We start from the raw sequence: 11,425 nt of genomic DNA on the forward strand, positions 1-11,425 counted from the left end.
CTGACTCATAGCAACCCTGTAGGACAGAGTAGAACTGCCCTATAGGGTTTCCAGGTAGCAGCTGGTGGATTCGAACTGCTGACCTATTGGTTAGCAGCTGAGCTCTTAACCACTGCACCATATTATCTGACATCCCCTGCCCTGACTGGTGGAAATGTTCCAGAAGGACTGGAATCTTTGCTTTGTTCACTTCTATAGCCCTAGGGCCTAGAACTGTGCCTGGCACATAGTACTCATACAAAAAAAAAAAAAAAAGAAAGAGAAAAATGTTGACTTTAAATAAAACTAGAGACGCAGGGAATATGACAAGCGCCAGCGCTGCCCCTACATGGTTTCACTGAGTGGCCTTCCTTCTCAGACAGCCAAAGTCCTCTACGCGGTTGGAGTGTGAACGAGCACAGAGGACAAGGTGTGTTTACTCTAGGATCATCCGTCAGTGGGGCCCACAGGGAGGCCATCAAGTTCCGCCTCTGCCTCTGCTTCTCCGTCAGCTCCTTCTTACCCTGAGGTTAGAGGTTTTCCGCCTCTTTCATAGTGGAGCCAGACTCTGCTGCCTCACCACACTCTGACCACAGGCATCAGTGATTTCAGTGAACTCAGCAGGAAATGGAGCTTCTGGGGCTCAGCACAGAGGAACACAGTCTCTCTCCCCGGGCTCAGCCTGGCGTTTGAAACACCATTTCGACAGCCTTCATCCCTCCCGAAGCTCTCTCAGAGGGCGGCTTAGGTAACACCTGGGAGCCACCTACCTCTGACCTTTGACAGGTTTTCCAAACACAGCGCGTTAACTTTAAATTGATCAATTTGGAACTGCGACCTTGGTCTGAAAGGTAAGAACGCGTGGCCATGTGTTTTATTTTCAAAATGTATCGGGATAGAAACACTTTTATGAATCAATCTTTTTTTTCTTTGATAGAGTTAGATTTGGGGTTGGGGGCAGCAAGGAAAATGCCAGGACCCTGGATAGCATGTTTAAAGGTTAATTATTAGTGGGCAGCCACCCCTAACAAAGCCTCAATAGGCGATCTGGTCTCTTCAGCTTTGGAAATTAGCAAGAAGCCCTTGGACCCGGCTGCGCTAGGAGAAATGGAAAGTCCTCTGCGTGTCTCTGTTTTCTTCGTTTTGTGCATCTGGATCCAATCAAGTGCCCATGGACAAAGCCTGGGACCAGGTAAGAGCTTGTCTTGTCTCCAAAGACGAGCATGGATTTTCTTTTTAAATGTGTGGCACAGTGAGTCCACGTGTCCTTGGCTGTGGGCTTCAGAGAAAACTGGGTGGCAGTTTGAGCGCGTCACAGGTTCACAGCGACATGTAGCAGTTTGCACTTTTAGAGAACCACTCTGGAAGTAATAGCCTTCTAAAAGTGCCTGCAGCCAGCAGCGAAGTTGCTGGAAACAGTCGTCCTAAGACTTCGGAGGAGAATAATCTGAAAGAGTTTGCAATCTTCCGGAGGGTTCACTTGGTGTCTGATTTGCAATTGGGGAGCACAGCTTGCAATGCAGTGCTCTGTCTTGTTGGGGTTTGTGTAATTGCCTGGCTCCCTCAGAAGAGAGGAGTTTCTAAGAGTCCTGGTCCCAGTCGGGTCTGGAGTAGACATATCATTGCAGTTCTCTAGACTTCATTTTTCTGCCAAAGTTTCTCTCTGAGACTGAGAAATCCAACAGCAGTCACACCTGTTCTGTCTGTAAATTCATATGCTAGATTGATAGCCAAACACAGCTCCAAATGCTTGATCAGACAGGTGGATTTCTGGTTCATAGCCCAACAGTGCGTTGGATCAAAAAATGACCAGTAGGAAGTCAACTGAACAACTTAGCCCGATTGGACAGGCGTTTGGGATGGTTTTGTGCTGGTCACTGGTTAGGAGCTAGTCGTGCCAAGGTAGAGACTTAGATTTTTCTTTCCTCAAAGACTACGGCTGATGGGAGCTCCAAAAACTTTGTGATTCAGGAATTTACTCACAAAGGATATACTTGAAAATTCCAGGACCTTCTCTTTCCCCCTCTAAGAAAAAAGATTGTTCCTTTGTATTTGATCATTATTTTGTATCCTGGGTGAGTTAATAACTTGTTAGTAGTATGCTTTGTTGTCACTTCCTGGGCATTTTACGTGTCAAGCACCGCGCTAATTATTTTGCGTGCGTCGTCTTACCAAGTCGTTTCCAGCGATGAACCTTTCGTCATAATTGACAGCCACATGAGCAAAACCGCTGATGACTTTATTCCCTGGGTTCGCAGCGATTTGCTGAAGGGCCTGACCTTCCCTTTGGCTCCAGATGTTGTTTTTGTTGTTTATTTTGTTCATTTGTTTGTTTACTTTTTTATCAAAGTCTAATATACATATACAGAAAAGTGCCTGCATCATAAGCACTCAATGAGTTTTCATGAACTAGACCAGCATCCCAGAAGCTTCCTCCATGTACCTCTTGAGTCTTACCCGGAGCTGATTTTGCCTTGCTTAGAACTCTTCCTTAATGGAAATCTACACTGGGCTCTGCTGGCTTCTTTCCCTTGGTGACAGTCATCCGTACAGCTCCTATCTGCACAGCTCGTTCTCGCTCATCGCTGTCACATTCATTGCGTGAATTTATCCATCCTGCTCCTGATTGGCCGGGACTGTTTGCAACCAGGACTCCGGGGTTTGAAGCCATGGGTGCTGAGGCAGAGGTTGAAGGGAGGGACCCTTCCCGGGCTCCTGGACATTGTCCGTATTTTCCTCAACAAATCTCATTGTGCTTACTGGCTTGCTGCTCTCCCAGGGTCCTGGTTTGTCCAAAGTGGAAGGAAGCAGCCCCGATTAGTGTTCAGAGTCTGCGGACTCTCAGAATTCTTCCTGAAGGAGCGGGCCCGTGTGCAGGTGGCTGGCAGGGGCCTTCCTGAGGTAACTGCAGGGAAGCAGGCACCCACAGTGGGGCCCCGTCAGATGAGTGCTCTCAACCAGGGCTGATATTGTCCCCCAAGGGGCATTTGGCTATGTCTGGAGACATTTTTGTTGTCACAAGAGTGGGTGATGGCGGCTGCTGGCTGTCAGTGGGTAGAGGCCAGGGATGATGCTAAACATCCTGCAATGCACAGGACAGCCCCCCATAACACGATTATCGGGCCCAAGATGTCAACAGTGCTGAGATCTATGCCAAGTTGCAACTGTCACTAGTCAAGGGCCAGGAAGAATTCCCTCCAGGACCCTTCTTCCTTAAGCTCCCTCCTCCCAGCCTACTTCTTTTTATTATCATTAATCGTATTCTACTAACGGACTCACGGGTCTGTTGTGTGTCCACCATGCATCAGACACCACACACATTATTCCATCTTCACCACATGGTCGAGTCAGCCAGCAGTGAAGTGTCTTGTCCAAGGTCCCATAGCTGACCAGGGCAGAACAGGGAGAGGCACCTGGAGCCTCAGTCTCTCTGCCTGAAGGCACGGTCTCTCCATTGTGGTCATGCCCTGTGATATGATACTCAGAGGTTTCTAGAAAAACGATCTGCTCAATTCCTCCCTCAGGAGACAGAGTTGGTCAGTCGTTCCTGCCCTTCACTCTAAAGGGATGTGCTCAGCTTCCTCAAGACCCCCGGTCTACCCACGTCCTCAGACCTCGGTGCCTGAGACCCAGGACCACCCCCTGGCATTGCCATCAGAGCCAACACTGCTTCAAATGGAAGCTGCTGCTCCTAGACGGCGGCCCTCACCTTCCAGGTACCAGCCACCACTGTCTACTGGTGCCCTCCCCACCTCCAATGCCAGCCACAGCTTCCAAATCCTAGAAGCAGCTGAAATCCACTGGGTCAGTCCCTTATTCATTTAATAAGTGTACATGGGCATCTGCCATATACAACGCAGTGCATTCGTGCAGAGGCTTTCAAGCTTTCTGGTCTCAGGACACTTTACATTCTTAAAAATTATTGAGGACCCCAAAGAGCCTTTTTTATGTGGGTTATATATGTTTACCATATTACCATATTAGAAATTAAAACTGAGAAATTAAAAAATATATTTGTTAATGCTTTCTAAAATAGCAACCATAAACCCATCACACATAAACATATATAACATAATTTATGAAAATAATCATCTTCATAAAATATGAGAAGAATGACATCATTTTAAAAAGAGATTTTGCAAATCTCTTCTATGTCTGCCTTAATAGAAGACAGGTGAATTCTTTTACCTGTTTCTACGTTCAATGTGCTGTGAATTGCTGCCTTGTTTGAAGTATATGAAGAAAATCTGACCTCCCGTATGGGAAAGGGAGGATGTCACAGACCCCCGAACCTGAGACCCGGGGTCCTCGGTCGCACTCAGAACCGTGAGTTTTTGTGCCCAAGGCAGTGTGTGAGGCAGTGTGAACTGCACATCCTTTCCCTGCCCTCCAGGAGCTTAGGTGGAATCAAGTGTGGACCAGGGGTGGGGAGATGAGAGCTCTCTTCCCTGGAAGCTGACTATAAAGGAACCATTGTCTGTAGAGAGTTTCAATACATTTAAAAAAAAACCCGTTGCCAAGAAGTCCATTCTGACTCAGAGTGACCCTATTCGGACAAAGGAGAACTGCCCCAAAGAACTGACTAAAAGTTGGTCTGTTTTTCATGATCACAGTTCTAAATAATGTCAATGATAAAAATAAATCTCCTTCCCTAAAAAATAGTTGATTTAAGTTGTAAACAACTGCTCTAGTTGCTATTGAGTTTTATTAAGATCTATGTAAACTTGAAACTAGCACATTTTTTAGAACTTATCCTTTAATATAGCTATTGTTTTTTACCTTAATGTTAATGTAGAGAACTCCCTGCTGTACAGTGGGCCCCCAAAAACTCACAGACTCGGCGATATGTGTTTATTGTTCGAATAAGTTTGCCATGGGTCAGAATCATTAGTATTTGTTTTGGTACATACTACATGTTCCTGCATTTAAACAGAGATTCAAAGTAAACACCGATAGCATCGCAATTGTAAACACAAAGAAACGTAACTTGAGCTACTTTAATTCTGTCATTCTTTGTGGCCACTTGGAGTTTTTATATGTGTTTAGAACTTAAAACAGTAAAACAGATGGTGAACTGTGAGGTGTAATGTTTTGTTTGGGAAATAAAAACTTTGGTTCATTTATAAAATAGTTTTACCAATTTTAGATATCTTTAAAGTTAAAATTTATTCTTCATTGTATATTGCTTACTGCTTAAAACTAGAGAACAAATTAAGAAAATAGTGATTATTACTGATTTTTGCATGAGTATTAATGAAAATAATTTTGTCTTATAGAGTATAGGGGTATTAGAATGATCCACTCTGGGTATTGTCCTAGTGGAAGCACTGGACCAATGCTCCAATAGAAATTAAAACAAAAATTTTATTGAAGGAATAATTTCATTCCAGGGAATGGAGAAAACACATGACATCCAAACAGGCTGCTGGGCTGTTCTGCTCTGCAGGCAGAACAATGGGGTATTTAACAGGCAGAGTAAAACACCAGCAAATGGTTTCACATGAAAGCAAATGCAGGGAAAGGAAGGGAAATTTACAAGGGGTGGTTAAACTGCAAACTTTCTTAACACTGATTTCTAACCTAACACAAATCTCTTATTCCTGATACAATTTGACTAATGCTTTATTTCTAAAGTATAAACATTTTTGATATGGAGGTTTAGTGATGGATTGCAGGCTGAGTCAACTGAATTGGAGTCCTTGAAATGTAAAATCTAACATTAGTTAGGAAAGAGTAAAGATTAAATCAGCTCTAAATTTAAAGTCCTTTGAAATGTAAATATCATCCATGCAGCTAAGGAGGAGTGATTTAGGGCCAGGGAATTCACAAGGTGAATTCCCTGAAAACAGTTAAGTTAGCAAGTTTATTTACGTAAGTTAAAGCTTGAATCTCTGCATTCTTTGTGTTACAGTCAAGACTTTTAAAGCTGTGATCTGCCTTCTTTTAATAAATTTAGCCTCTATCTAGTTTCAAATTTACAAAGAGCTAGCAGAAATAATATAGTGTAAAAATCTCAGTGAGTAAAAATTAATTTAGGAGTCCAGAGTGGAACTAAGACTTTATATATACTTGGCTATAAAGTTATTTATAGGTTCTAACTTCATTTAACTTTCTCATCCCTATTCTCTAAACTCCTGTTGATCAAGGTGTCTTCTCTGGGGCCAGCTGCATAAACATTCTTAATAGACACTAGGCAATTCTTTATTTAAGTTAGAAATTCCAGTTTCTGCCTTCAAAGTTTTCCAAGCAATAAAACTTTGACAAAAGACTAAATGGTTTCTTTAGAAGAGCAGAAATGAAAATCTTGGTTTAATTCATAATGGAATTTTTTTAATTTAGGTCTGAAGTCACCTAATTCAGAAATGCCAGCACCTCAGATTCTAAAATTCACACACACAGTGTCAAAGAGCCAGTACCACTGAGTCTAACAAAGGAGATAAGACACGTATATAAATTTCTCTCAAACAGAAGGTGGAATGTGATGAGTATGTCAGAGGGGAGCTGACTTTGGGCAATGGAAGTAGAGGGGCACGCAAGTTTGCTTCCAAGTGTGGGGAACAGAGAAGGCTTCTGGGAGGAGGTAGCATTTGAGCAAGGTCTTGAAGGATAATATTTGGATAAAGGGGCACGAGGCCTCCCTTGTGGTGCGAACAACATACACAAAGGTACAAGCCCAACAATTTCCAAAATAGGCCTTTAGGGAAGGAAGAAAAAAAAAAAAAAAGCCATAGGAAGGTGCTGATAACAACACCAGTCACAACTGCGACAAACTGTAAACAACTCAAATGTCCCAAAACAACAAGCTGTCGAGAATGAACAGTCCATTATTGTTAATTCAGTCTTTAAACAAACATGGTTTTGTATAGCTGCTACGTTCTAGGAACTTTTGGGTGTGCTAGTGATGGGATTTAGAAATAAAAGCCTTATTTCTCAGCCTTAAACATTCATAGTTTAACGCCCAGGATCTTACCCTGGCACTGGGGTTGGGTTTCAGAGCTTTTGTTGTTGTTAGCTGACGTCCTTGACTCATGGTGACCCCACACCCAACAGAGTGAATTGCTACCTGGTCCTGAGTCATCCCCAGCCTCGGTTGTAAATCCAGTTGTTGTGATCCATAGGGTTTTCACTGGCTAATTTTTGGAAGTAGATCTCCAGGCCTTTCTTCCTAGTCCATCTTAATCTGTAAGCTCCACTGAAACCTGTTCAGCATCATAAAACCACGCAGGCCTCCACTGACAGATGGGTGGTGGCTGCATATAAGGTAACTGTCCAGGAATTGAACCCAGGTCTCCTGCATGGAGAGCAAGAATTCTACCAGTGACCCACCAATGCAGCCCCCTGAAATGCTACCCAAAGCTGTGCATGTGTGCATTTTGAGTGAGGGAAAGAGGTCACAGCTTTTGGCAAATTATCAAAGGGGCCTGTGACCTCCAAAAAAGTTAAAAACAGGAAACAAAAACACTGGTCTTTTAGCTTTTAAAAATAAGTATAAGGAAATTTATATGAAATAAGTTGGGGAAAAAACAGGACCAAATAACATACATGTTGGATCATGACTATGAAAAATTGTATACACGTGGTAGGCAGAAAAATAGCCTCCTAAAGATGCCCATGTTCTAATCCCCAGCACCTGTGAATATGTGAGGTTACAGAGCAAAGGGAAATTAAGGTTGCAGATAGAACTAAAGTTGCTAATGAGCTGGCCTTGAGATGAGGAGAGTATCCTGGGTTATGCTGGACCCAATGTAATCACAAGGGTCCTTAAATGTGGAGAAGGAGGCAGACGGAAAGATCAGAAGATGCAATGTGTGAAGGAATCAACTGGCCCTTGTGGGTGGAGAAAGGGGGCCACAAGCCAAGAAATGCAGATGACCTCTAGAAGTTAGGAAAGGCAAGGAAACAGATTCACCTCTAGAGCCTCCAGAAAGGAATGCAGCCCTGCCAACACCTTGATTTTAAAATGTTCAGTGAGACCCATGTCAGACTTTCCGACCTCCAGAAATGTAAGAGAATTAGTGTGAGTAGTTTTCAAGCTACTATGCTTGTAGTATTTGTTATAGCAGCAACAGAAAACTAATACGCATGTATATTTCTAGGGATTTGAAGTATATTTAAAAGTATAAAAAGTTTCCAGGTCATGGAGTTTCATTAAAGGTATTTAAATGTAGAAGAAAATTTTTAAAATAAAAAAAGACCTCAATTAACTGCAATCAGATTAGTCCTGGATTTGTCTGTCCCAGGAGGACCCTGGGAAAGAGACCTTGCCCTGTTCCTTCAGATCCTCTACCTCCACCTGTTCTCATGGGCTCAACCAGGCCCAGAATCACTCCCCTGTGGGGCCTGCAAATTCCTGGCAGGCCTCCACGATTGCAGGGAAATCATTCATGACTAATCCTGTACCAGGATTCCTCCGCTCTGCCCTTTTTCCGCACCAGCTGCTGTAACACTGCAAGGCATGCCGGATCCTCGCAGGCGAGTAGAAGGAAGAGGGAAGGAGAGGCCGGCCTGGGCCAGAGGCTTGTCTGGTTTGGGCCTGGCCCACAAGACAGTATCCGAGGGCTGTGACTACCCTGACCTCAGCCCGGGCTGTCCTGACTTCACCGGGTCCTCCCAGGGCAGAAGCACATAGCCAGGAAGGTGGCTGCAAGCAGTTCCAAGGAGGTTGTCCATTCCGGAGTGAGGCCTTCGCAGCTGGGCATCAGTGTCCAGTCACTCGGGAGAGGGAGTGGCCGGGGCAGGCAGGGCATGTGGCCCTCTGCCAAGCAGGCTGGATGTCATGGCCGGAATTCAACCCAATGTGAAAACCAGGCCATAGGGCAGAGCCTGGTCAGTCCTGCAGGGAGGACCACACAGCAGGGTGGGGAAACTGAGGCATGGTGGGCAACCCAGCGTAGGGCAAAGAGACAAACTCCAATCCCTCTCACACTGGAGGACGCAGGGTTCCTAAGAGGGTCAGCCTTGCTCTAGGAGAAGGTGCCATTCTCCCACACGGTGACGAGGTAGCGCAGCGGCTTCCCAGCTGCCTCAGGGTTTCAGGCTTGGAAGAAGCCACTTTCTGGATGATTCTGGAAAACTCAGGGCACTCTCCCTTTCCCCTCTGCGTACGACTTTACCTCCAGAAACACTCCTAGTTTCTGTTTTTCCACAATGGGTTGGGGGGACGGGGAGGCCTCCTTGTCTGTCCACAGCATTTTCACCTCCTGAAAGGAGCCTGGTGCAGTAAATTGTACCACAGCTATTACAGGGGCTGTTGTGCAGCCATTCAGAATCACTCTTACGAAGATACACAGGCAGGAACGCTGAAGAGTGCTTACGTTCCAATGTGAAGTGGGAAAAAAACGCCACCAAATCGTGTATGCTTTGTGATCACAACTGTGTGAAAATACGTGTGTAAGAAAAAAAGTACAAAAATTTCTGCACTGCAGCTGAGTTCATGTCTAAATTTTTGTCTCTTCCCAACTTTATGTAATGTTATAGTATGTATACAGTATGTTTACTTTAATGATTTGAAAAAAAAATTTTAATTTACTTCAAAATGAAAACAGGAAGGAATTTGACTAGATTACTTGGTGGTTCTTTAACTAGTAGGCCTCAGAATCACCTGAAAGGCTTGTTTAAATAAGATTTCTGGCTCCCAACCCGGGAGTCTAATTCCTTGAGTCCGGGGTAGGTCCAGGAATTTGCATTTCTGACAAGTTTCCATGCACTGCATCTGGGGCCACACCTTGAGGACCACGGTCGTCCTTGCTGTTAGCTGCCCTCACGGCGACCTTACGTACAACAGAACGAAACACTGTGCGGTCCTTTGTCGTCCCCACCATCCCCAGCATGTTGGAGTCTTTCACTGCAGCTGTTGCGCTAATCCATCTAGCCTAGGGCCTCCCGCGCCGTCATCGGCCCTCTGCTTGACCAAACATGATATCCTCCTTGTGATCCATAAGGTTTTCACCAGCTAATTTTCAGAAGTCCATAACCAGGCTTTTCTTCCTAGTCTGTTTTAGTCTGGAAGTGCCACTGAAATCTGTTCATCATGGGTGACCCTGCTGGTATCTGAAATACCAGTGGCATAGCTTCCAGCATCACAGCGACATGCAAACCACCACAGTACCACAAATGGACAGATGGGTGGTGATAAGAGCCGCTGTCATTGTTGTGTTCTTAGGTGCTGTCGAGTCGATTCTGACTCATAGCGACCCTATTGGACAGAGTAGAACTGCTCCATAGAGTTTCCTAGGCTGTAATCTTTATGAGAGCAGATCGCCAGGTCTTTTCTGCCAAACAGCCACTGTGTGGGTTTGAACTGCCAACCTTTTCAATTGGCAGCCAAGCGCTTAACCATTGAACCACCAGGGCTCATTTGAGAAGCACTAGAAAAACAAAAATAACTAGCTAATTGCAAAGTCAAGACTTCAATCCAGGTCTCCCGACTTTTAGGCTGGGCAAACCTGGCTTCATTTCTAACTCTCTGGGGTTAGGGGCGAGTCAACATCTATTGATCTATTGATCACAGCACCATCCTGGATACTGACCTCCCCAGGTGTAGCCACACCCCAAATAATATAAAAACCCTAAGATATTCATCAACATTTATTCCCCAAAATAAAATATCGGCATGCCAAAAAAGAAATCAGTTCTTGAAATGAAGAAAAATTCACAGGCTGAGACTTACTTGTCATTGGCGGAAAGAACTAGATGCAATAGCTAACTGACCCTACACACTGAGCCACTCCTTGGCAGGCTGGAAAATATGATGAAGAAAATCTTTTCACACAAGCCGGGTATTACCAAAAGCTGGGCAGATTATGGGTTCTCACTTGATTGGCCTTTCCACAATTGCTCAAAACTTTCAAGAGACAAATTTCGCAGCTTCCTTATCCCAAGAGAAAATGACAGAGTGAAAACAATATACTGTTTTATGCTGAAACATGGTAAGTTCAATAGCAGCAAACGACCATGTTTTTACACAAATAAGGCGCCCCTTCTACGTTTATTTGCCAACCGCAACCTCCCCCAGCAAGGAATTTTCGTAAGTGCGCCACGTTAATTCTTTTTTTCAGCAACATGTAGAAAAATTTTGGCATAGCGGCGCTTAAGAAAATACCTCATGGAGGGAGGGCACGGTTGAAGGCTCTCGTTAGAAGGTTCACGTTACTTGAGTAAAAATACGAAAATACAGTGTAGCATTTATTAACCACCTACTGTGTATCTGGCTCTTTGTGGCACAAACGATCCACTAACCTTAAGGTTGGCATTTTGAACTCACCCATCAGAGCTGTGGAAGAAAGTCCTGGCAATCTGCTTCCTTAAAGATTGCAGCCAAGAAAACCCTATGGAGCTCTGTTCTACTCTGTAACACGTGGGCTTGCCGTGAGTCGGAATTGACTCCTCAGCAATGGGTTTGGGTTTGGGTTTTTGCGTGTGTGTGTGTGTGTGTGTGTGTGTGTGT

The 11,425-nt window shown here is 44.5% G+C and overlaps 1 protein-coding gene across 2 annotated transcripts in view; it reads left to right on the forward strand.

Annotated features, from left to right (window-relative positions):
• Positions 1–603: 603 nt before the first annotated feature.
• Positions 604–11,425, forward strand: part of LIPC (lipase C, hepatic type) — a 159,000-nt gene continuing 148,178 nt past the window's right edge. Inside the window, exons 1-2 of one of the 2 annotated variants that reach the window (XM_023729674.1) lie at positions 604–830; positions 1,040–1,171. In XM_023729674.1, coding sequence (XP_023585442.1) covers positions 1,087–1,171 — 85 coding nt within the window. In that variant the 5' untranslated portion in view covers positions 604–830; positions 1,040–1,086. Of the gene's footprint in view, positions 1,172–11,425 lie in introns of both variants that reach the window. The other variant, XM_004374610.2, reaches the window with a different exon arrangement.

Source organism: Trichechus manatus, unplaced genomic scaffold (genome assembly GCF_000243295.1).
Source record: "Trichechus manatus latirostris isolate Lorelei unplaced genomic scaffold, TriManLat1.0 scaffold00030, whole genome shotgun sequence".
In the NCBI taxonomy this organism is placed as follows: domain Eukaryota; kingdom Metazoa; phylum Chordata; class Mammalia; order Sirenia; family Trichechidae; genus Trichechus; species Trichechus manatus.